The sequence below is a fragment of the Enhydra lutris genome, unplaced genomic scaffold (genome assembly GCF_002288905.1).
Source record: "Enhydra lutris kenyoni isolate GAN:26980312 unplaced genomic scaffold, ASM228890v2 scaffoldscaffold13, whole genome shotgun sequence".
NCBI classification, from domain to species: Eukaryota; Metazoa; Chordata; class Mammalia; order Carnivora; family Mustelidae; genus Enhydra; species Enhydra lutris.
The window spans coordinates 53,044,530-53,071,357 of NW_019154097.1; the positions used below are offsets into that span (position 1 = coordinate 53,044,530).

General features: G+C 48.7%; 1 protein-coding gene across 1 annotated transcript in view; it reads right to left on the minus strand.

Annotated features, from left to right (window-relative positions):
* Nucleotides 1–26,828, minus strand: part of LOC111145539 (sidekick cell adhesion molecule 1) — a 509,203-nt gene that overhangs the window by 234,887 nt on the left and 247,488 nt on the right. Inside the window, 2 exon segments of the mRNA XM_022500452.1 lie at nucleotides 306–496; nucleotides 1,140–1,251. Coding sequence (XP_022356160.1) covers nucleotides 306–496; nucleotides 1,140–1,251 — 303 coding nt within the window.

A 26,828-nucleotide genomic window follows, 5' to 3' on the forward strand; every position in this document is an offset into this window, starting at 1 on the left:
GGCTACAGAGAAGCTTCATGCTGGAGAGGCCAATGCCAGAAGGTGACATATGTGACAAGGACCTCACCACACCACTTCTCGAGCTTTGTGGTCAGAAGGATCCAGAATCACATTTCTTAGAAGTACTCAGAACGTGAGCGCTTTGGGTTCAGCGGGCTCATGTTCTTGGAGAAAGAAGAGCAGGGTGACTCTGGAAGGTAGCCTCCGTGTCACCCTCCTTCTCTGAGTTAGAAAGGGAGCCGGCCAGAGACGGCTGTTTCCGGGCCGCTCCACGAGGGGCCGCGCACCTCCGAGCCCCGCGTTACCTATGATAGCCAGAAAGGCTTGCGCTGTGGCTGCGTTGAACATGCGTCCTCTCAGTGTCGCCTCACAGACGTACATCCCGGTGTCGGCGGACGTCGGGTTGCTGATGATGAGGCGTCTCCCATGGCTGTGGAGTCCCCCGGCGACCCTCACCCCGTTCCTCTTCCAGGTCACGTGCAGCTCCTCGACAGGCCTGGGAGGGCGCAGGGCATGATTGACAACAACGGTGAATCACGTATGTGGCAATAATCGTAATTTCAGGCATTCAGCACAAGCCTGACAAAGCTAATTCTACCAGGAACCATGGCGGGTTGAACAATGGACATTTTAAAAATCAATCCAGGTGTGGCCCCACTCCCTCACGGTGCGCACCGACAATACATTCTGCTCAAGGGCTATTGAGCAAGGATAGCTAATTGCGGCAGCGATGGACCATAAGTGCTAATGATTCCATTTGCTCAGGAAAAGAATGTTTAAAACAAATACTGTTAGGGGACGTGGCTACATGGGAGGCATGATCATGGGAACCAAATTCTGGAGCCACCGCTGATGAGGCCGAGAACACCGAGCCCTACCGAGGAGAAAGGTGCCTCTTTCCTGTGCACCCACGGAGGCCGTCCACCAGCACCTCGGTACGTTCAGGGCAAGCACTGCAGTCCCAGGCTTGGGAAGTCGGGCCCTATTTTCCCAGGTGTGTCGTGTGTGTAGCCCAGCTGGACAAACGAGACCAGCATGACTGCTAGAATAGCAAGCACACGCGTGATGTGGCTTTCCACTGAAGGGCCATCTCATCAGTTACAAGGATTCGTACCACCAGGGTGGGACCCGCTGCATACCTGGCATTGGCGATGCATTCCAAGGTGGTCTCACTGGACCCGGCCACCACACTTCTGTTGCCAGGGGGAATCACAATGACGGGCGCCATGGTTTCGGGGGTGCCAACCTCTCCTGTGGCAGAGAAAGCAAAACTTCATGGGACTCTCCTAAGCATGGAAGATGTCAAGACTGGAACATAACACATGGGGGAGTCTTGTCAAGCCACTCTGATGGGACACCTGAATGTCACGACCCCGCTCCGACCCCTGGAGGGGAGCCCTTGGGCGTGGTCGTTGTCACTGGCCTTCATCAGATGGCAGGATCCCAGGGTGGAATCCACAGCCAGTAAGTGAACATTATGGCTGGGAGTCAAGGGACTCCACCTGCGTATCGTGGGGGTAAGTGCTTTCGAGTGTTGAGCGTTTTCCAAAATGTTTGCTGACTTTATTTTTTTATTGCCTTAAGACTTCACTGGTTGAGTTACCTAGTCCGCCCACTCATTTCAAGTCTGCCCAGTTCCACAAATATTCCATGTGGCGGGCGCTCTGCCGGGCACGTGTGCAGTTAGAATGGGGCTGGCATTCTCACTCGGGCGCAAATGTGGCTCCCCAGAGCAAACGCATTCAATCAGCAAAGTGTTCTGTTCTGTCCGTGTACTTTCAATCCCTTTTTCTTCTCTGAAAAGTAAATATCCTGAATCCACCTCTGTTTTGTGAGTATCAAACTATAAATAATTTAGCTTGTACTTCTGGTGACAAAGGAGAAAAAAGTATGACACGTCTTTGCCACTTTTCTCTAAAATACATGTAATATCAAAATTAAACTACCCACAGTACACTTTACTGCTGTTTATTTAGGGGAAATGAAGACAGATCAAACATTTTTAGAGTGGGGATTTTGACAGGGGGTATAGAAGGCAGAGACTGGAAATAAAAATAAATTTAGATTCTGCAAATGTGAAATGCTTCATCTGGTACCTGACACTAGAGAGCTGGGCCCCCATCCCAGCGCCGGGGACAGCTGTGGCTGTGAGGCCCTCGAGTGCCCACCACCCAGCACGGCAGGGAAAATGAGGACTGGCCTTGTCTGTGCTCTGCCTCTACTGCTTAAGCAGGATGTGATTTAAAGGTCCATGTGAGGGGCACCTGGGTGGCTCAGTGGGTTAAGCCCCTGTCTTTGGCTCAGGTCATGATCTCAGGGTCCTGGGATCAAGCCCCACATTGGGCTCTCTGCTGAGCAGGGAGCCTGTTTCCCCATCTTTCTCTGCCTGCCTCTCTGCCTACTTGTGATCTCTGTCTGTCGAATAAATAAATAAAATCTTTAAAAAAAAAAAAAGGAAAAATTAAAGGTCCATGTGAATCACAAAAAAAAAAAAAAAAAAAGCTTGAGGTGCACGGAGTCACCATATTAATTTTTAGCCTATATGTTGATGACGTTGATGGAAACCGGTTTCCACGAGTGCCAGGGGAGGCGTCAAGCCCTTCCCAGCCCCTCTGCTCCCAAAGCTAGCCCGGAAAGGCCTCTGTAAGCGCCTCCTGTGGACGCTCTCTGCTCAGAATATTGCAGAGGCCGCTGGGCTGCTTATCGGATTCCTGGGGAGATGCCTGAGCACTGACACTTTCATGATGGGGCAAAGGACAGAACCTGACTGCCAATCAGATTAACAACCTGCCTGTCATCTGTGAAAGTTGCTGATGAGAAGAAATGACCTGAGAAGCTAATATTTGCAAATAGTTAATGCGAAGTGAAGGAGAGCAGCAGCGAAGGCTAAAAGGTCACTGAGCGAGGTGCTAATTTGGCATTAATCACCACTCAGCCACAGTGGCAGCAGAGGAAACCTATGCTCAGCACTTGTCACAGCCTGGAGAGGACAGGCCCCCAGCTGGTGGGCCTCGACGGCTCCCTGACCCCGGGACACTGTGCACGTGTGACACCAGGAAGCGCCAAGGTACAGCCCCTTGAGGGCGGGGCGAGTGGGACAGAGCAGCGCCACCCTGTCCAGGGTTCCGGCCACACTGACAGACGGAGCAGCAGGCGGTATTTCTGTAACTCACTGTCACACGTGCTGACATGTGCCAGGTGCCTTGCCTGCGGGGTCGGCTGGACAAGTCCAGTGACTCCTTGGATTTGATTTGGGGCACAGGACACTTTTGGAGAAGCAGGGGTAAGAGGTGCAGATTAAACTGTGATCGTTCCTCACGGGAGCATTTGTGATCCGGGGGTGAGGTGACCTTGACTCCTGGGAGCCGCCACAGCAAGATCAAAGCCGCGCTTCTGCTGCTGAAACTGCTGTCACGATATTTCAGTGCCATTTTACCCAAGCACCTAGAGTGCACATCTCCCAACTGCAGGGGTGGTGCTCATGACAGCACAGGACGCTGAGCACTCCTTTCTTTTGAAACACTGATACTTCAATTGAATCTGCAGGGGCACATGGATGACTCCCATGTGACCACTAGGCTAGTGAACTGGGAATTTCGGTCACGTGGGAGACTATTATTCTGCAGAGACCCTGGATCCCAGTGTGCAGAGATTGTCCCTCTGGGCCATTTGTCCTTGGTGGAGAAGAACCTTCCCTATGTGTCTGTCTGCCCTGTTTAGCCGCTGACTACTCTGCATACAGTAGCTGGGCAGGAAGTAGATTGTTCCAGAGACAAACTATTACGTCTTCCCTCTGTGTCCGGCTCTAGTCCGCCATCAGCCCCGCCGTGGCCCAACACACTTCAGGCGTCCCCAGGCCACTACCGTCGCCCCCGCGGGGCCCATTCTGCCGTCTGAGAGCATTTCTCCAGAAACTGGTTTCACCTCCCATCTGTGAATCGTTTCTGTCACTTTCTTTTTGTCATTGTGCTCCTCAGTCTCTTCTTCCTTTACTGCTTTTTAGAGGGTTTTTACTTCTTTTTTAAGTGAGAGGTGGTAATAGAGGTGCTTTATCTGCCATTCTGAACCTGCCATGCTGACTTATCTACCAGGTTCTTTTCCCTCACATTCAATTTTTAGAAGAGAGATGCAAAGAAGAATACCCAGGCATTTCAAAAAGAATAAAACGACCTCTTTATTTCTGCTATTCCACAGTGTCTGAGATACAAAAGCACTCAAAATCCTTAATGATCGGTTATTTTTTCTAAGTGTTCCACAATAATGAGTCACTATACTTCCACCAGGAATAGTACCCTCTCCTTCAATGCTCTATATTAACACAAGATTTTTTAAATGCTATATGCCAATGTATTAAGAATTATTCCTAAAAAGAAGGCACTTTACCAAGCCTCCTGTGTAGCCAGCAAGCCTATTGCTAAATGACTTGCAAATGTTTCCCCCATTTAATCTAATGCCAAGACAATAAGAGACCTATTACTGCCCCCCTTTTACAGCCGAGAAAACTGAGGCCCACAGTCACGTGACTTCGAATGTCAGAGAAAGGGCTTAAATAAAGGACCGTCTCCACCCAAATTTGTCAACTTCCTTTCACATAATGCCGTCCGCTCCTGGTAAAAACTCTGGTGGTGCTCAGTTAACCAAAAATTAAATTAACTAGAACGCTCCTTCCCCCAAGCATTTCCTTAATGGAGACTTTACCGTCATTTTCCACCTGAACAATTCCCAGGCTGGTTGGAGGTGAAGACGCGGAATCAAGAGGCTTTCTGCAGAGGTCAGCAACAAATGGGCAGCAGGGGGCTTCGGTGGCCCCAAGGCTGATGCTCAGTCGTTTTGGGAATACAGCATCTGAGCCCAGAAACTGCACCTAATCCTCGTCAATCTCCGCCACCACGAACCCCTTAATCACTGGAGAGCTGAGTAGGGGGATGTCGAGGTTGCATGTAATTAAAAAGTACTTCTAAAGAACATCAAACCTCTCAAACGACAAAAGAGTTCAAAGTTCCCCTGAACTCTTAAAGCCACAGAGCTGCGGAAGAAGGAGGGTAAGTGGCAGACACCCTGTTGTACGGCTTTAGGGGAAGAGAAAGCATCAGGAGATAGGGAGACAGACTCCAGCCTGGAACCCAGCAGGAGTAGGGGGGAGTGGGGAGGAAAACCAGCCTGCGGAGGCCTGGGAGCAGGGCATTCCTGGCGGGGGATGCAGTGCCGAAGAGCCCTCGCTGCCCCGCGGGCTCGGGGTGCTGGAGGAGCTGCAGGGGGCCACAGCGCAAGGGGAGCTGGGGGGCAAGGGGCAGGGATGGGAGGAGTCGGCTCAGGGAGGGCTTGTGTCTTGGGGAGAACTCTGGGCGATATCCTAAAGGCAGGTGGGAAGAGGACAGGACAAGGGAGGACATAATGTGAGCCTGTTTTAAGACTCCAACCCTAGAATCCACCATGGGGGTCAAGAGAGGACACGGGAGGTCAGGCAGGTGACCACAAGCCTGGGTGGTGGGGGTGGAAACGAGGCGTGGGGCACTTTTCGAGGAGTCAGAGTTTGCGGACGGCTGGCTAGGGGGATGTCTGTGGAAGAGGAGCTGTGGAGAGGGAAGCTGCCGACTCTGAGAGGGAAAGACCAGGTGGGTTCAGGCTTGTGCGGAGCAGTTCAGGAACGGGGTTTGGGATGTGTGCTGCGGGGTGGATGTCGACTCCTTGCGCGGCTCAGCAGCGACCCCGGCATACCCTCACCCCCCACACTTGGTCTTCCGCCTTTCTGCTCCCAAAGTTCCCTCTTCCATCCTGCCTCCAACACCACCGCTGCCCGTTCCTCAGAAAGCTAAAAATTAAAAATACAACTACCGTATGATCCAGCAATCCGATTTCTGGGCATGGACCCAAAGGAAAAGAAACCCCTGACGCCGAGATGGCTGCACCCCCACGTTCACAGCAGCGTCATTCACAGCAGCCAAGACATGGAAACAACGTACGCGTCCACAGATAAAAAACTAAAGAAAATGTGGTGCATTTATGGAATATAATTCAGCCATGAGAAGGAAGGGAATCCCACCATTTGCTATAACACAGATGAGCTCTGAGGACGTTGTGCTAAGTGAGAGGAGTCAGAGAAAGACAAACACCGTGTGATCTCACTTACAGAAGGAAACCCTAACAGCGGAGCTCACAGAAACCCAACAGAGGCGAGGGTGTGGTAAAGGTAGTCAAAACGGACCAACTTTTATTTCTAAGATAAGTAAGACCTGAGGATGTAATGTAAAAAATAAAAGTCTCTAGGCACTGACAGATGTCCCCTGTGCAGCTCAGCTGTCCCCAGCTGGGAACCACTGGCTATAGGTCACACTCCTGGTCAGTGATATGGGCAGGAATAAAAAAATCTTTCTTCAGAGTTAAAAAGAAAAGGAAAGGAAAGAAAGCAGCCCCCTGCTGTGGGGTGGTAAGCAGACAGCCTCTCCCTGACCAGGGTCTCTGTGTCCACCTGGAACCAAGCACTGAAGCCTGTGGGCAAGCCCTGTCCTGACAGCTGCAGGGGGACGTCAGCCTCTCGGGGCTGTCCCCAGCACAGCACACCAGACACTAACGACATTCAGCATCGGTCTCTGTGCACCTGTGTCCTGAGCCTGTCGAGACCCGGCTCGGTCCCTACCCCAGGTGGAGCCCAGAACCGCTCCTAAGGCCTACCTCAGACACTACCACCCTCTAACATGTGGCTGGTCTCCTCCTGTCCTACCAGCTGTGGTCCCCATAACCGTGCCCGCCCTGCTCGCTGCTATTTCCTTGCATTCGGCTGTGAGGACAGCCCCATCCTGAGCACAAGCAGGGATGACATGATCACTGTTGGCTGCTAGCCCTTCTGTTAGACACGTGGACACGGGGATGTGGGGTGCTGGCCCAGTCCCTGGGAACAGACTCCATCAGGTTCCCCTGGCCTGGCCCCCTACTCTACTCCAAGCTTCTCTCCCTGCCCCCAACTACCCTAGGATGAGGTTCCCACAAGTCCAAAAGCTGAAAGGCGCAGTTACAAAGAGAACAGTTTCGAATCCAATCAACCTGGAAATGCCACCACAGCTCCTAATTGCTTGGGAACAGGTCACCTAACTTCTCCAAGCCTTATGTGTTTTGTCCGTAAACCGGTAAGCACGTCACAGGGCCGTTACAAGCAAGGGAACATGTATGTGGGTCTGTAGATATGTGTGTGTACATGGGCCCGACACAGAGAGTGCACTGTCCTCCCCGCTGGGGCCCTGAAGGTGTTTGGGGCCGGTGTCCTGGCTCATGAAGGTGAACACCCTGAGCCCCGAGAAGGCCTGAAACCCCAAGTCATAGCTCACAGGCAAAGCGACACTCGGAGCCCGGAGCAGACACCTTTCCCCCACACTCCCTTGTTCCACAGATATCAATATCTCATTAAAAAAACACAGACTTCTTTCTTTCAAAAAAGAGTCTGTGCCCTAAAGGAGAGGAATTTTTCAGGCCATCTGAGACAGCAGATCCTATGTTTTGGTTTTCACTATTAGCACCACTATGTCGAGTTTCCTGATTCACAGGTGGGTGCTCCTGGCAAATACGCCTCAGGAAAGCTTTGCAGCAGGCAGCTCGGGCAGGGTTGAGGTCATGGGCTCAGTTGCCCGCACGCTGCCTCGTTCTTTCCCGGGGCACGCCAGAAAATAATGAGGTCGAACTCTGCCCTCCACCAAAGGGTGCTGAGTCCCACTGGTCCTGAGGTACAGAACCCGGGCACGGTTCCCACGTAAACACGTGCGAGACGAGCAAGCCATGGGCCCTTCTCACACACAAGCGGACGTGTCCCGGGAGAGGCGCCTCTGTTGGAGGAAGGTCGGTTCTAGGACAGCTCTGAGATCAGGAGGCAGCTCTGCTTCCTCAATGCTTAGTATGTCTGCAGCTACAGGGTTTCCAGTTTTGCAAACAAAGCATCTCATCAGGAAGCTCGCAGGTCATGGAATCTACAGGACTATTTGAAACCTCAAAATCTTCTGCTCCGAAAAGAATCAGCCCCGAATTTGGAGGAACAAAGGAGACAACAGGGTTGAAAACAAAGGGAATAAAGGACAGTGAAGGCTCCCAGTGTTGAGCAATGCGTTCCTCGGCTTTTTTTTTTTTTTTTTTAAATCTTTCTTCAATGCCAATAATAATAACACATGTTGCTTGTGTTGAGCAGATGACATTAGCAGTTACAGAAAAGCTTTTAAGATTTAGGCCACTGGCTTTCTGGACAGAACAGCAGCAGCCCCGCCCAAGCCAGAGGCGTGGGTGCCCCCGCTCCTCCCGCACATGGCTCTCAGTTCCCCACATCACCATGTGCCCGTGGGTCTGTCCACCTTCAAAAATATTTTTAAAAGATTATATTGATGTATTTGAGCGAGAGAGAGAGAAAGAGCATGAAAAGAGGCAGCAGCAGGCAGAGGGAGAGGGAGAAGCAGGCTCCCCACCGAGCAGGGAACCCAACACGGGGCTCAGTCTCAGGACCCTGAGACGCTCACCAACTGAGCCCCCCAGCTGCCCCTAGGTCTGTCCAGCTTTTGGAATAAGGAAGGATGTATGCATTAATCATCTTGGTATGAAACAATGTGCTTTGGCCATAACAGCCCTTTCTGCAGGGACTCGTTGAATAAAGAACCAAGTCTTGTCCACATAGAACGGGGTTGGTTATTGTCAGCAGAGCATCTACGGACAAGAACAACATAAAACTGCCTTGAATTTCAAGTGCACAGCGGCTAGGCACCGCGGTGGTGCTGGGGATTCCAAGTTTTAACACCTGAGGTCAGCGTCATCCAGGAGGCGTGGGTCAGTAGCGGAAGCCGCCCGCTGACAGAGGGAACGCGAACAGACTGTGTGCGGCTAGGAGAGGAGCAGGCAGGGACACCACAGGACAGGGTGGGTGTGTGACAGCGAGGTCCATTCTTCCAGGGGAATCGGGAAAGCCTGAGCCATGTCCTTGAGAGATGGACAGGCATTCACCAGGCAGAAGAGGGAAGGAAAGGCATTTCGGGAACAGAAAATGATGAAGATGGAAACCTGTCCAGCATGTATGGGAAAGTGTCAGTTCCTCTGGAAGCTCAGGGGAAGTGCTTCTGGGTGTGCCATGGACTCTGTCCAGTGAAGAACAGAGTCACTGGAGGACCCCGACGAGGGGACCGTGCTGAGTAGGAGACGGTGGGACACCACGGGGAGGAAGAAGAGAGAGCAGAGGGGCCTCGACAGCTGGACTGGTACACAGAAGTACTCCAGGTGGCTGGCTGGTGTGGTTTGGGCAGGCAGCAGAGCGACTCAGGGGTGAAAACTTGGAAGAAAGAGCGGGATTGGGGGTGAGGACACTGGCGTGTTAGGATGGAGGAGAAGGAAGGAGTTTCTGGAGAAAAGGGCCATGTTCAGGTGCCTGTGGGGTGTCTAGGAGGCATCAGCTGGTCATCGAGGGAGCGGTGACTGATATCCTGAGACTTCTAAGTAGACCTCTCCGGGAGAGCAGGAAGAGTAAGGACAGAAGGCAGGACTGGGGCAAACCCCCGCAGCACACCTCTGAAGGGCGGGCACCCGCGTCCACATAGTACTGCAGGAAGAGCGGTCAGGGAAGGGGAGGAGGAAGAGAAGGAGCTTCCGACACCACCGAAATTAGAGTTTATGCCGTTCTTTTGTTCCAAGTGGACAGGAATTTCCATATATAAAATCAAGGCTACTTCTGCTCAGTTTTTTAAAAAAAATTTTAATTAAAAAGTTTTTAAATTTACATTCAATTACTTAACATACAGTGTATTATTAGGTTCAGAGGTAGAAGCCAGTAATTCATCAGTCTTACATACCACCGAGTGCTCATTCCATCACGTGCCTTCCTTAATGCCCATCACCCAGTTACCCCATCCCTCCACCCTCCTCCCCTCCAGCAGTGTTTCCTATGATTAAGAGTCTCTTATGATTTGTCTCCCTGTCTGATTTCATCTTATTTTCTTTTTCTCCTCCTTTCCCCATGCTCTGTGTTGCTTCTCAGATTCCAAGTATGAGTCAAACCATACCGTATTTGTCTTTCTCTGACTGACTTATTTCGCTGAGCAACATACCCTCTAGTTCCATCCGTGTCATTGCAAAAGGCAAGATTTCATTCTTTTTGGTGGCTGTGTAATATTCCATTGTATATCTATCCCACATCTTCTTTATTCATTCACCTGTCGACGGACATCTGGGCTCTTTCCACAGTTTGGCTATTGTGGACATTGCTGCTATAGACACTGGGGCGAGGGTGCCCCTTCAGATCACTGTGTTTGCATCCTCTGTCCTGCTTGGTTTTTGAAGATGAATCTTCGAATTTACCTTGTGGGGCAACGGCTAAGGAAGGCAGAGCTATATGCAGCTGAGATGGCTGACCTTCGGCAACAAGGGCTGCAGTGGCCACAGACACACAGAACAGAGCCGGGGGTGCTCTCTGGTCACTTCAGTGGCGCGGTGTCTGCCAACAGCCTGGCTCCAGCCATCCTCAACCTGATTTCTGACAGTACGGAGGGTCGCTTAATTGGTCAGTCTTGTGATTTTCGACCTTCTCCCATGCACAGCAAGGGACGCTGGTGCTCTTTTGGGGGAGGAGTGAAACTGCTCCAGGATATTCTGCTTCAAGAAAATCAGGTGGCTTTTCTGTTCATCACTCGCTTTTGCAACCACTTGGAGTCTGTCATCTTTCTCTGCATTATTAAAATGGCTTGGCAAAGGGATTAAGTGCTTTCCTGCCTGCAAGCGTCTCAATGGGTATATCTGATTTCCTGCCACCCTGGGGGGCCAGCATCTCAGCAGCTTGAATCCCGTAATGCTGAACCCCCAGGTGCACATTTTTAAGACTGACATACACCCAAGTTCATATACGTGATTTATATATATATCTCCAAGGACTCTGAGAAAACAGTAATTTTTTTTCATTAAAATGTGCTCCAGTGAAGGTTATGTCAGCACCACAGACCAGGTCATTCACTAGGACCCCATGAGGCGATTTTCTCGTGGCAGGACGTGGACAACGTTAACAGGAGCTGTACGGTGAAAACTGAAATAAACAGCACGATTTCTCTCCTGATAGGAAAAAAAAAATCTTCTTCACTAAGGAGAAGTTTCCTCCCACCTCTTTCGTTCCCCAAGTTCACCTAATTTGTCGTCACCTGGCTCTGGAAGAGGCGAGGCTGGAGTCCTAACTTCTGGGTTAACAATCTGTGGTGAGAGGAGGTGTCTAAGGAAACTTTCCCACTCTTTTAGATGCCGTGTCCCTTATCATTTGTCAGCCAGAATCCGGTCACAAACTGTGACAGCGTCACGCCGGTGTGGGGAGCGGGAGGCGGGTGCATGGGGCTGGCGGCAAGCTCGGTGGGGGGTGGGTAGGCAAACCCCATCACAAATGCTCTCCCAGCTCTCCTGAGAGGAGCACGCACCAGCTGACCCAATCCTTCTTATTTACTGTCCAACAGGAGGAGGGAAAGAAAAATGGGAGGAAATACAGCAGTCTATGCCATTTACAATTTTATCTTTGCATGTACTTCCATTTTTATCTCACTACACTTCTGGACTTTTCTATCGACAAGAGACGATAAATAAAATAATATGACAGTATGACGAACAATCCCTCAGTTTCTTTTCTTCTCGTTTATAATGTATTTGAAAACTTGTGCATTTGGAAATGAATGGAATGTAACAAAGAATGTCTTTTCATCAGGTCTGTACTGGGCCGAGAAAAATGAAGGTGATAGAAGGCAGCTTTACAGTGGGCTTGTTTACCTATTTCTTTGGGGATGAGCATAAATTGGTAGACAGAAGGCAGGATTTACCATGACTGGACACTAGAGTGACCCAAATATCTGATTAGAGAGACAGGAGTTGATAAACTGTTTTTCATTTAAACACCTAAAGGCACAATCTACCACTTCATGGTATAAGAACCATAACCAACAGAAAAACTGGTACTACAGGCAGGCTGGGTGGGCTAGAGGGCTAAGAGAATCTATTCTTCAGGAGAGTAGGTCAATTTTCTGAACGGCAGTCTAAAATTATTGAGAATGTAATTAGGAACAATAACAGATCACTTTTAGCTTTAATGAAGCATTCCCTTGAGTAAATGTGCCAAACATGCAAATCCGGGCATGGAGCCCAAGCCCACCAGGGCAGCTGATGCCCACCCGGGGCTGTGAGCAAGGACGAGGGGAAAACGCAGGACCCCTTGGTAGAGGCCTTTGAAGGCTCCGTCCTCCTCCACCACCCAAGCTGGAGGAGTTCTCTGGCCAAGAGTTTTCTTCAAAGTTCAAAAGAGAGATGCAAAATATTTAGAGGTTGGCAGATCTGTAGGAAGAAGATCACTGCATTTACTAAGGGAGGGATGAGAACCACATTCGACTTTTTCTAATGACCACCAAGCCATCATGTTGAGGACACAAGCAACACTGCCTGGTGATCTCCGCTTCTGCAGCCTGGAGGGCCCTGTGCCGGCCCCCCTGCCCTGCTCAGCTTTCCCCTGGCCCTTCACCACCTGACATACTGCTCACCGGACTTGTTAGTTTTGTTCGTCCGTGTCTGCCCACGAGCTTGCAAGACCAGGAGGCTCGGACAGTGCCTGATGTTTTGTTAGGTGCTCAATAAAAACCTCTTAAGTGAACTCGGGTGGAGGTCTGGGGACAAGTCTTTCCTTCTGGCATTTCGGAGAGAGCTCTACCAGGCTGGCTGCCACAGGGCTGAGGAGTAATGGTGTCATTAGGGAACATTCTGCTCTGGGCCCTTGGCCACGCCATGGACAGCTGGGTCTTCTGTGCCTCAGTGTTTCCCTCAAGGCTCCAGAGTCCAGAGTTTCACTGTCATCAGACCCCATGGCAGCCAGCCGCCCCCTTCTGACCTGAGTGCCCCCACCTGACCTGCTCCCCCCAAATCCCACCCATGCATCCAGGCCTGGGAACGTGTCACTTCCTCCATGAAAGTTTCCCAGGCCCACGGTAACAATGATCCTTCCACTTTGTATGTGTGGTGCACTTTTTCTCCTTATTGTGGTTAAATCTACTTAACAGAAAGGTAAGCATTTTTAAGTGTATGGTCCCATGGCATAAATTCACTTTGTTTTGTAACCATCACCACCAGCCATCTCCAGAACTTTCTCAGAAATCTTCCCAAACTGAAACTCTGTCCCCAGGAAACACTGACCCCCCCCAATCTCCCCTAGTCCCTGGACCCATCATCTACTTTCTGTCCCCGTGAGAGTTTTATTTGAGGTGCCTCGTATAAATGGAACCACACAGTAATTTTCCCCTTTGTGACTGGTTTATGTCACTTAGTCTTCAAGGCTCACACATGCTATAACATTTGCAAAATTCCCTTCCTGTTTAAGGCTGGATAATATTCTGTTGTAAGGAAGGACTGCATTTTGTTTATCCAGATCATTAGTGAAGTCGATCATCTTTCCACGTGCTTGTTGGCCATTTGTGCACCATCTTGGGAAAAGGTCTATTTGCGTCCTTCGCTCGGTGTCTTATGTTGAGGGTGCAGGTTGCTTGCTTTGTCATAGGAGTTCTTTACGTATTCTGGATATTAATCCCTTATCAGACCTAGGATGCGCCAATATTCTTCCCATCTCACGGGTTCCCTTTTTACTCTGCTGATGGTGTCCTTTGATATAGAACTTTTTAAATTGTGATGGGGTCCAATCTGTCTATTTTTCTTCTGTTGTCTATGCTTTGGGTGTCATAGCCAAGACAGTGTCACCAAATCCAATGTCACGGAGCTTTCCCCTGTGTTTTCTTCTAAGGGTTTTATAGTTTTCGGCCTTTGAGTGTTCTGAATACAAGTGTGCCGTCCACAGTATAAGGTACGCGGTGCACTGTTTACACGTGTTGGAAACATCCTGTAGCCGGTGGTGCCCGTGTCCTGCCCGCAGTGTCTGCTGCTCACTCCTCATGGACAAGCCCAGGGCCCTCTGCTAGCATCTGGGGTTCACACCTGAGGTCACTCGAGGGTCAGGTTTCTGGCTGGCCATCTGTGGGAGTCTCAGCCTATCAGTAACCTGTGCTGTGTGTGGACGGCCTTGTGGTTCTTAGTATGATTACAGCACACCTTTCAGCAACAACCACTGGGGCTGCTTGGACAAAACGAAGGTTTATTATTCACGAGACTTGGGAATTAGGCAGCACCGTCAGGGCCATGCAGGGAGGCGGCAGGTAGAGGGGGTTCTGCTTCTATGGGGGTTGAGGGTGGGGGCCTACGGTTTCACAGGCTCACTCTTTATTCGTGCATTAAAAACATAAAGGCAGACATTTAAAGTCCAGGAGGAGAAAAAGTAAGTGGCGCAAGTGGTCAGTTATCAAATTCAACTCTGAGCTCTGAACAAAGAGCCTTGGTGCAGGAGGCAGCCTGGGTCCACGTCTGGTCTCGCGGCTGGCCGAGTGTTTATGCCAAGACCCCCATCTCTGAAACAGGTGCCTGGACATTGTGGCTTAAGTCAGGCACTTGCATCACAAAAGGGAAAAACAAAAAGCCTGTCAGGGATATCCCACAACACTGGCCCACAAGCGTGAGGTGGATACACAGGCCAGAAGGCCAGTAAATTAATATCCCTGAAAGTTGTACTCAACCAAGAAGGTGTAAGTGGCACTAAAGTGGCTTCTGATCTCTCCCCGAGGTCTCCTGGGTACTGAGAACAGGTGCTCACAGAGGCGATGGGCGCGCTGTGCTCTCTGTATTGGCGCCTTGCTCTTCCCCATCTCCCTTACACACCCCTTCATGTGTGTGTCTGGGGAGCATGTCTAAGTAAACTATCGCACTCACATCTTCGTCAGGCTCACACACTTGGTTTCTGGGGGAAAGTAGGACAAGATCCTCTCTCCTCCAGACAAGGGCATCTGTATAAGCTCTCTGCTCCATCCACTCTGAACTCCTTAAAGGCGCGTGATGCTCAAAAATTCCTTTATGCTCACAGCCTCTGGCAAATCGTAAGTGGCCTAATAGATGCTTGCCAAACTGAACAAACCTAACTTACATTTTCCAAATAGATCTGCAGATCGATTCCTAAAATATCAACATCTCTTCCCAAGACAAGAGTTGTACACACAGATGTCTGCAGAGTAGCGTTGCTCGGCTCCTGGGGTATGTCTGTGACCAAGTGCCAAGCTCACATCTTGCGGAAAATCAGATGTTCTTTACAAAGCATGGGATTCACAGACAGAACCTGTAACTAGAAAAGTGTCTTTAATAGATAAAACCAAGAACAAAGGAATTCAGTCCCGAGTCCCTGGAGAAAAAAGAAAATTAACTTAACAAATGCTCTGAGCACATGAGAGAAAGAGAAAACTAAAAAGGAGATAAGTAAGAGAGAAAGGGGTCACAGTCTGTTCAGCAGAACAGAGCTCAAAAGTCACAACTGTGCCCTCCTCCTTAAAATACAATAAGGATCTTTAGAAAACCAGACTAAATTGAAGTTATTTTCCCTTGCAACAGATACTACTGCTCAACTCAGAGACTAGAAATTATGGCCGTCGGAACTCCAGGTAAATTCATAGTCTGGTTATAAAGAAGCCTGCTCAGGAAACCATGCGGCTGGTGAACAGTCCCAGGGCTGTTATATTTTGAAGTCTTTGCTTGATTGGAACAACATAAAATAGAACGCTTTGTATTTTGTATCCTTCCCCAGCCGTGTGAAAACAGACAGAGCTGAGGGCCAACATGGGGAGAAACGCATTTCTCAAGGCTCTGGCTCCTCGCCAGAAGGGGCACCCACGGACCAAGAGATGACCCTCTTTTGATTTTTCCATATGAGGCTGATACCGTAAATAAAACCAGAGCTTCTCAAATTAGGAATCCAAAGCCAAATAAAACCTCTCATTTCCATTATTAGTATTTCGTAAAACTTAAAATTCTCAAAGGTGGTTATACACAGAACTGAAGAGAGATTTTATCAATCACCTGGCATTTTCTTATGTACCCCCACTCTAAACACGAATGTTCACACAAATATATTGATGAACATTCCCCTTGCCGTGTTTTGGGTTCATCAGTTTCTCATTTATTTCACCATGGAGGAGGGCAAACTCTGAAACAGAAAATCTTGCAGGATTTCTATTTCAACCATCTCAAAGCAATGGTGAAATGTAAATGTTCCCAGACAATAAACAGTGAGTGAGCAACCTGAAGGACAGCCAAGCCCCTCAGCCAGATGCATCCCCAAATCAGTTCAGGAATGGAACCATGGTCTGCTTTCTGACGTTAGGATAAAGGAGCATTTCCCTCTGGACGAAGGAGCGGGGACTTTACCTCACCTAGCCTCTAGGTGGGGCAGGCAGGGGTTGGACCTTCTACCATCGAGGCGGCCCTGACTTCCCACTGTGCCAGGGAAGGGGCTCCGCTGCTCATTGGCCCTGACCCTGAGCAGTGTAAATAATCAGGCTCAGAAGTGGGCTGCAGGAGAGTGCCACGTCCAGTCTGAGCACATGGGTAAGACAGGAGTGCGGGTCTTGGTGCTCTCTCTCTCTCTCTCCCTCCTATCCATCGTGTGCACTCTTTCTCCCTCTGTCTCTGGGAATTAGGTGGGTCCTTGTCCTTGTTGAGGGGCACAGCAAACAAGGCCACGGAATGAGGCAGAACACACAGATGCTTTGAGAGTGAAAAATGAGAAATCACAACTGTAGAGGTATTTCCCCATCTGTTTCTCCTCTCTCTTTTATTTTATTTATTTATTTTTTGGAAGTTGCTATATCAGAATTACCCTTGGGTGTCACAACATAGGTACAAACAAATCAGGAAATCTTAAGAGAAGAAAATATTTCTTTTCCTGTCTGCCCTAGCTTCCATTAAATGAATAAAGTCAGTCCCACAGTGCAAGAATAGAGTACTCAGCTAGAACAAGACATTTTCTGATGTAACCCAAGGTTATCTATTTAAACCGACTGGTTCTCTACTCCATCTGCTATGAAGCAAGGTTTTTTAAAATGTCAACAGAATCTCATTTATATTTTGGTCTAAAATCAACACCTACCATAAATCTAAGGTTGATGACAAGAGATGGAGAGAATGTATAAAGCAGAAGCTGGTTATAGAAAGAATTAAGTGTACAAAAACAGAGCTAAGATCCCTCTTAAGATACATACTTAGAAATGCATTATCACGAGTGTTACTGAGAGCGGAGTGTATTGTTGGTGGAAACATAAGAAGTCTGTTCACACAGACAGAACGGCAGGTGAATAAAAAATAAAGCCCTAATCCCATTTATGCAGTTGTTCAAATATATTAAGAAAGAAGCCGGTCAGTTGGGCCTATTTAAAATGTGGAAGGTCGATGATTACTCAGCAAATCTGGACTGTGCAAACGATCAGTTCAAACAAATGAACACTGAGTGCATTTCACATACTTAGCAGTCTTCTGTAGTTTGCAAGCTGCTACATGGGTGGGTGCTCGGCTTTCTGTGAGGTGGTAGGAGTAACAGATTTATAGAGAATTTATAGGAAATCCAAAAGCAATTATGGCAAATCATTAAACAACAGGCACCTTCACCAAACCTCTCCCAAAGCTCCCAATAAGAGGATGGTATCTATTTATTCCAAAATTTGACTTAGTCTCTGTTCAATTGCTGAGACAGCTCGTCGATAAGCAGTCAAACGCCCCATAAGCCTGCACACAGGGAGAGAGGGAAAGGGGCTGAAGGCAGGAAGGCACTCTCTGGGTAGCCAGGTCGATGGGCCTCGGGATGCCTGGTGAAACTCACCGAGGGGAGGCAAAGCGGAGTGTTAGGAACCTGGAGGTGACTCCATACGACTGAGTATAAGTCAAGAATTCTCCCCAGAATTACTCCTCCACAAAGAGGGACCTGCCTTTGGTTGAATCTTTGCAACGTGTCTCAAAGAAACAAATATTTATTTTGAAATTTAAGTACTGTTTGGGAAAGACACAATAGCCTAACATAACCTCAGCTGGAAGGCTGTGGTGGTTACTTGAAGGAGTCCGTTTTTAGAAGAGGCATAGAAATTTAACATGGGTTTTGTAATTATTTTCTGGGGCTAGGACCTCTCACGGGTGAGTGTAGGTTACTGTTGTGTGAAAGACTCTTAGACATGATCTGAGAAGCGAAACGTGAATCTGGTTCTGTGTAAGCATAAAACGTGACGAGAAAGCTCTCCCGGGCCGGTCCAGGTAGCTCCATGGTACGCGGACACGGAAACAGCACTGTGCTGAAAGGATGAACAATGGGTTGCTTGGAGGGAGAAAAGGGGGCAGAAATAAGACTATCCTGTGAATATTTGTTATTATTTACACAAAGAAAAATAACAAAAATAACTCAGTACAACAGATGAGGAAATCATTCTCTTACAAGCAGGCTTTTGTAAATAATGGTTATAGATAAAGATGCTCTGAACGATGATAGAAGTAACCGGTCTTACATACATTGATAAATACGCTTTTCTTTTCCCAAACCTGGTCCAAAATTTACTTTCCTTAGAGAGTCTTTTCTGGTTAATTTCAACCCACTCACTAATTAGCTTAGTTTGACATCGGTAGTCTCAGTTTCCAGAGCACTGAAAACCACATAGGGTTTTACACCCACTTTTAAGAACTTTTTTTTTTTTAAAGATTTTATTATTTTTTTATTTGACAGAGAGAGGGAGATCACAAGTAGACAGAGAGGCAGGCAGAGAGAGAGGGGGGGAGGAAGCAGGTTCCCTGTTGAGCAGAGAGCCTGATGTGGGGCTCGATCCCAGGACGCTGAGATCACGACCTGAGCCGAAGGCAGAGGCTTTAACCCACTGAGCCACCCAGGCGCCCCAAGAACTCTTTATTTGTATCTTCTAAGTCAGTGCTTCTCAAACCTTCAGAGGCAGAGGGAGTTACCACCTGGGTACCCTGTGCACACGCACAGTCTAAATCAGATTCTCCATCTAACCAGCCACCGGGTGAGGCCTATGGGAGGAGGCAAGCCCCGGGACCACCAGCAGGGAAAAGGCAGCAGGAGAAAGCTGAGTCCAAAGATCTCTGTGCAGCACTGACATCCCCCAGAGAGTGTAGACAACACCCGTCTGTGGAACTTCAGCCATGCAGAAGGGGAAGCAGGGGGAAGATGGGCAGAGCCTTTGCAAGGTGGGCATGCTGGAAGGTCAAGAGAAGACTGATGTGCACAAGGAAATAATGACGATGGGGCCATCACGGTGCATAAGAAAAGACTCACAGATCGGGTGAGCAGACATGAGTTAGGTTTCAATATGGCAAAGTGAGCAAAATTAGGGATGGTGGATGGGAGGGAAACTGTGAATAGAATTACAGATCCCATCAGCAGAAAGTTTTCAGAGATTCTAAGAATGACAGCAAACATTTCTTATCTGTTACATATGCGTGGACACTGCGCCAATCATCTTACGTTCGTCATTATGTGTGTTTTTTATTGCTCCCATTTTGAGAGAAAATTGAGACTCACAAGGTAGGTCACCTGCTCAGCCTCACAGCGCAGAGGTGGGATACAAACCATCCAGGGCTCTATAGCTAGAATTTGTGCTCTTAACTGCTACCTCAGCCTGGCTCCAGTGAGAAAGGTCCAAGGTGCGACCATGCACGAGCCTCCGAGGGGAAAGCCCACAGAGAAGACTGAAGAACCCCACAGCCAGAGCGGTCATCTCAGAGCCGTACCCAGGCTGATCTTCCTGGAACCCCGGCTCCTCATCCTCGGACCCTGACCGCCTCCCCAGTGCCTGCCAACTCAAGCTTCACCGTTAGCTGGGGAGGGAGGCGTCACCTTCATGATGCTCACCCCGTTCTGATTTTGTGTCTCTAGACCTGAACTGTGCTAAGCCTCACTTCTGGCAGCTGCTTTGTTATTTAAAAGTTTCATCACCATAATCAAATAATATTTGTCCATGTAGGTAAAATGTGCCCACAGTCATAAAATTAACTTGTGAAAGGTGTTCAATTATGTCAAAGAATTGAGGAATTTTAAACTAAATAACATTATTAGCTCACTACAGGGAATTATATACTGAAAGCCTAACGAAAAGAGGTGTTCAATTATCCAGAGAATTCAGACCAAAAATCTACTTGCACTTTAATCAGCGGGTTTGGCAGCCCCGATGGTTCTGGATACAGTAGATAATGACTATAATTTATGTGAACTGAAAATTCTATTAATTTTCCTATACCTTTTTTGAAGTTCCATCATTAATTGCTACTAATGCTTCCTAATCAAGACAGAACCAGTCACCGAAACAATTAACCTATTTCTGAAGGTGCAAATGGAAAGATAATTCATCAATTTCCTAATTTTTCCCCTGCTGCAACACCCGCCTGGCTTCTGTCACTAAACTCTCTTCCACTCAGAACACGGAGCGGCCGCTGTCAACCATCAGGAGAAAACAAAGAATGTGTTCAATCGTACGGGTCAGTCCTGTAGTTGTGGGGGAGGAATAATCATTTGTTAACTTATGTAAGAACCTCAGGTGCAACCACAATTTCCCCTCTACAGACGTAGAGTGGAAAGAAAGAAATACACAAAGAAATACACCTCCAAATCCAATCTGTTTATGAGATTAGAGGATGTGATTTTTCCTGAACTCTCCCAGGTGGCCTAGGATGGGTCCCGACAAGCAAGCTGGACTAACGGGTAGCAGCTGTGGCAGACGAGTCCTCTCCTGCAGCTGTGTGGGCTGCGCGTGCTCTGGGACCGTGGCGCACTGTAGGCCCTGTTCAGGGACGGGGCCGGGGGTCCCAGGGCCCAGGAGTCCGAGTTCTGGCGTTCTGCCTCACCAGCTGCAGGAGAAGTGGCTTATGCTGTGTGAGGACTAAATGAAATAACCTATGTAAGGTGATTATAACCCACGTCTGGCACATAGTAGGTGCTCAACAAACTGAATGCCCCGAAATATCTGATTAAAAACAGGATATTAACGAAAGAACCCAACATTTACTGAACGAAAACAAATCGTCTTTTGATAAGTCGTGTGATGGCTCTGGAATGGCATATATTTTTAAAGGGTTCTTAAATACCAACATGTTAGTGACCTTTTATGTATAGATAATGTGAGGTCAGACCTGGTTCAATGAGAACCCCCAAACCCACACCGTGAAATCTAAGGGAGAAGAGAGTGTCAGCCCCTACCAGCCCATCAAGCAAAACATGAGCCAATGGAAGCCCGCAGGTGGATGGATCAGGAATTCATCTGTGGCCTGAAACCCAGTATTGGGTATCCTGAGGGGCCCTAAGGGTGACGGGGCGATCCAGGCTGGCTTTTCTTTGTGTTCAGGTTCCTGTGAATCCTGCTGTCAATATGGCTTCTGCCTCCTCTCTCTGATAAACACAAGGGATTACTGTTCCTGTTTTACACATAAGGAAACTGATGTATGGAAAGTTGAGCAATATGGCCTGGGTCTCTCAGTCGCTGAGCCGTTGAGAGAATGTGATCTGCACAACCCAGAGCCTGCGTGCTTAACCACCAAGCCTTACTGCGTCTTAGAGACCCTTGTAGGAACCCCCTGGGTGTTAGGGGGGAATGTAAACTCAAAACCATCTCATGACATTTCTCTGTAAGCAACCCTAGGGGACACTGGGAGCAGAAGATAGCGGCAAACCCACACTTGTGGACACCTGCTCTGGGCCAGGCTAAGTGTCCACACCTTGAGGCCATTCCTGCTGCTCACCATGAGCCGGAAGGCCTGTCGTCTTGGTGCTGGGAGTTCGGATGAGGCGGCCCTCTCCTGGTAAGAAGGACCATGTACAGGTCTGCTCAGCACCACAGCCCCGTCCTTTCCACCCTGACTCCATCCCCCACCCCTCCATCCCAGCATATTTGAGGAAGGGCTTATTCTGGGGCTGGTGATGGAGCTGACCCCTCCCCCTGGAGTGGCCACAAAGAACTCCCCACGGGCTCTGGGTCCACAGGGTCACACACTCAGCAGTCCCCCTTCCCTTGAGGATGTGAAAGGGGCACAGAGTTTGTAGGACTTACTACTCTAATTCGAAACTTGTGGAAATACAAAGGGTTATTAAAACAGTTCAGCATACACCGCAGACGGCAGCTTCCAGCGGGAAGCTTCCAGGGGAAACTTGGGCATGCTCTGTCCTGTGAGTCCCCCCACTGAGAGCGTGGGGCTATCACTTTCTCCCCATTGCTTTCCTAGTTTTCAGCACCGGTTGTGTTCACGGAGGGTGCAAAGTTCCCAAGGTGTCGAGGGTTCTTTGCAGATAACGCGGTGCGTTTCTGCCTGCTTGTACTCTGCCTGCTCCCTGGCAAGAGGGCACCTGGCTTTGATTCTAAACCAGGCGGTGGTGAAGCCCGAGGGCACTGGGACTCGGCTCCACGGGCCCCTCAGAGAGCAGGCTGGCCTGGGTGCTCTACTCTATGCTCAGCATAAGCAGACAGACTTTAAGTTACACCCGGATAAAGAGAAAGAGGGAAAGCGAGTGGACACAAGTAACTGTCAAGGGTCAGATGAAGAGGCTGGCTGTAGCAGGTCACAGAGCACTTGAGACTCGAGCGGACGTCCCCAGTTGCAGCCGGGTGAGAACTAGCGCGGCCGTAATCAGGAATGAGGATCCAAGAGCTGAAGCAGCAGACAAGAGGGCCAGCTCCTCTGAAGGCCGGCCCCGTCACCCTCATCACACACATACGGGAATGGAAAACAAACACTCCGAGTGGGAGGAATTACGACAGACAGGAAGAGGGTAATGGGTGAAGAAATTCATTATTATCTTCCGTGCCACTTGGTAAACTTGAAAATTAACATGCCAAACTCTCTGAGGGATGGCTGGAGGGAAAGCTTCAAACACGGACATGCCGGAGGGGCGGTGAGCCTCAGGGCGGTGCTGCTTTTCCCCGTGACTTTCAGGAACCTGGAGAATGTCCTCAACACTATTTTCATCAGCAACAAAACGGAGTGTAAGAGGCCCAGAAGGAATCGGGGGTGGCACCGTTTCTCTGTCTGGTTTGCTGTGGGACATGGAGCGCGCTTGTGACCAGCACCGCCTGGGAAAAGCCTGAGCAGGTGAGGCGGCAGCTGTCCGTGCTCTGAGCACCTGCCCTCCCGTTGTCTTGGCTACGTTCCCCCTGGTCCGGAGTGGTTTCCTCTCCCCATTCCCACCTCCAGAGCCACCATTCTGCCCAAGCCAAGTCCAGTTTGCCTCTCTCCCAAGAAATCATCCAGGGGCCAAAGCAGAAAACATAGCTTGCCTCACCTCTGTCCTCTCTCACGCCCCTCTCATTCCATGGGTTATCAGGCTGGGTTCCTGTCCTCTGAAACTCATGGGAGCTCAGCTTTTCCCTGTCCCCACACCACTCGCTGCCTCAGGCAGGCTGTCCTCACCCCCACCTGAGGATCACAGCTGCCCACAGCCCTGTGAGTCTCTGAGGTTACAGTCCTTAGATCAAATTCAAATTCAAAGTTCTGCCCCTAGGTGATTTGAACTCACCCATTTTGCACTTCTTAAATCCCTACAGAAATTTCCAAAGGATAAAAAAAAAAAAATAGGGGAATAGATGTATTGATACTGAAAACCAGGATAACCACCACGACAGGAGAATTTTTGCAAGAGGGCACGAAGGCACCTGGTTTGAGTAAAGCCACTCTGATCTGGAACCCCCCGCCCCCCCAATCAATCTGCAGAAGGAGAGCCGAAGGGACGACCCCAGCTGGACAGCCTCTCCCAGAGAGCACATCAGAGCAGTCTGTGGGGCTGGGGCTAGGGGCCCAACTGTGACCTCCTCAGGACAGAGCACTGGTGTTGGCATGAGAGGCGGAACATAAACTCGCATGGTATGAACTTGCTAGGGACAGAAATCAGGTGACAGTAGACAACCAGCTCCCCATCTTTGAAGGGCATCTGTGTCACCAGAGGGTTTGTTAAGGCACAGATTTCCAGGCCTTGTCCCCAGAGATTCTGCTCCAGTAAATTTGGGGTGGGGTCTGGGAATCTGCACTTTTAACATGCGCCCAGGTGATGCATATTACCAGGACACAGCTGGCCGGGGTACCCAACTTTGAGAACTTCCCCAGAGCAGCGAACACAGGTGAGAGAGGAGCAGGGCCCCCACAACCTCTGGATTGTGAAAACTACGGGAGGAATGAATTCCGATGGCCCTGAAATAAAAACTGCCTTCGCCCCATTAGGGTGAACTGTAGATGCCTCACTACCATCTACACGTTCCCTAATGTGGCAAAACAATACCTAAATAGTCTTAATAACAAGGCCATAGCGGAAAATGTCCATAAAATAGAGATTGATTAATTTAAAGACTATGAAGACATATCCCTTTTTGAAAAAGAACACTTCAGGAAATTTCTAAATCAAATTGATTCAGATGAATCAGAAAATCTGAATTGAATAAAAGCCCCATTGAGAGGGGTTGATATATGAAAACAGAAAGATCTTAGATCAGGAAAGATGTTTTTTTTGATGAGAATACAAATTGCCAAAATTAAAAATGCAACAGATGCCCCAGAGAACAGACTGGATAGTGCATAAAATCAGATAAGTGAATTTGGCTGGAATGGAGAGATTTTCCTAGAATTTAGAGAAAGCAGATTAAATGAGCTATGATGAGAAGATGAGCAAAATGGAAGATTGATCCAACAGATCTGGTGTGAGCACAATAGGAATTCCAGAAGGTGAAAATAGAGTCTGTGAGAGAAACATATCAATCAAATTAACAATGTGGAAAAAGTCCCTGACGTGAACAAAGAGGATCTGTATCTTCAAATAAAAGGGGCTTACTGAGTACCAAGAAAGAGAGAGCCACTATAGTCATATCCCGACAAAAAGTCTGAGCTTCAGAGACAAATCAATAAAACTTAGAGTCCAGATACATGAAACATGGTATCAACCAGGAGAAAACAAAACCCAAACCCCAAACCCAAAACCCCAAAACCCTCCAAATTTCTTCTCTGCTGCATGAACTGATAGAATAAAGTAATATCTATGGTGTTTTCACGGAATTAAATTGTCAAAAGCCTTCTTTTATTCTTTTTAAAAGATTAAAAAAAAATCTATTCTAGGGTGGGGGGCAGAGGGAGAGGGGGTCTTAAGCAGATTCTGTGCTGAGCTTGGGGCTCGATCTCCTGACCCTGAGATCAGGACCTGAGCCGAAACCAAGAGTCAGAAGCTTAACCTACTGTGGCCCCCAGGTGCCCCTGTCAAAAACATTCTAAAGATGTCAGTCACTGGCCATGCCTTTTTCTCAAGGAGTCTGACAATTGTATTCCATGTGACACCCAGTGGTTTTCTGATAAACACAGAACAAGCAGGCCTGATGCGTACTATGCGCTGATTTCCGAGGTCCAAGCACGCCGGCCACGGCAGATCTTCAGCTGCAAATGTGTTGTCATGGAGTGCGGATTTGGGAGGAGATGCCCACAGTCAGCTCTCACTAACCTACAACTGACCGAAACTCTTCTCTCAACCCCCGAAGTTAGTTGGCCAGGACTCATGGCAGTCAGGATCTGCCCATCACTTTACCTAAGGGACAGACATGACTATCAGCCACCAGAGCTGTGTGGTTGTGATATAAAATCGAGTCAGGTGGCAAAAGGAAGCAGAAAAGGCTGGTGAAGGAGAGGACAGAGCCACGAGACCTCCTGAGTAGCTGGAACAGAGCTCTGGGTTCAGGGAGTTCGTATTTCTGGCTTCTCACCCTGGGGGGATCTTGTTCTCAAGTTACCTGAAGACCCCCCCCCATTTCCTATTGTTCCTATGAGCCCCCTGCCCCCATTTTTACACTGGAGCTGGCAAATCTGTATGGGTGTCTATTTCTTGTAACTCAAAGGCTTGGCTACAATATCCTTCAACCTAACAGCTCTGCTTCTAGGAATTTATTGTAAAGAGATAATTTTGATGTTCGCACAGATGGAGCTAAAAGGATATTCACCATTCTGTCTGTAATGGTGAAAATCTAGAGACAATCTAAATACTCTCAAGCTAGGATGATATGCTAAGTTTGCTTAAAAAAGCAAATGAGGCAGCTATTTTAAAGGATACAGTAGTAGAGAACACTGTATAAATAATGAAATATTAAGTAATGAAGCTCACAAAATAGTATCTATGGTATAATCCTATTTTGCTAAAAATGTTAATTTTTCTGTTTGCTTGAAACTGTGGGAAAGTGTTAACTGTCACGAGTTTGGGCTATAGAGTTGCGAGTTACGGATATCTTCTTTTTGCTTATTTGTATTTTCTCATTTTCTACAGTTAACATTATTACTCCTCTAATAAGGAAAAAAAAAGTTCTTTTACTTATATCTCAGTGACAGGAAGCAGGAAGTTGAGCTGAAATTTCTTGGTCTCTGCGGCCTTCCCCTAACCCTTCCACCGAGGACAGGGACAGCGCTTGTGCACCTGTGCCTGCAGTTCCTGTGACTGCCACAGGGGGCACTCAAGACACCACAAAGCCTCCCTGCCTTCTGCAAAGGGCCTTCAGTCTTTTCACAGGGGGTTCCAGAGCCCCTGCTTCACGCTGCAGCTGTTGGACACTTACCACTTATTGCTTTCCACTAGTATCTGTCCTCTTCCTTCACTATTCAGCGTTGGCTCGTCCTTCACACACCCTCCCAACCACCCTCTTCTTGGGCTATTTTCTCTGGGGTCATCAAAGCCACCCTAGAGTAATGTCTCCCAAATCTCCATCTCCAGCCGATTTGCTTTCTGGAAATTTCCATCTTGGGATCTAAAACAGTGTATCGAAGCAGAATCCACTGTGTCGTTGTTCTTCCCATCCTGCCATGCCCCACCCCCAAACCTGTTCCTGTATCATCCCGACCCCTGGGAACATCACGGGAGCAGCCACTCAGGCCAGAAACAGGAAGATCACAGGAGATGCTGCCCTCTCTCTATCTCCATAAATTAATATGTGTGGCTTCTA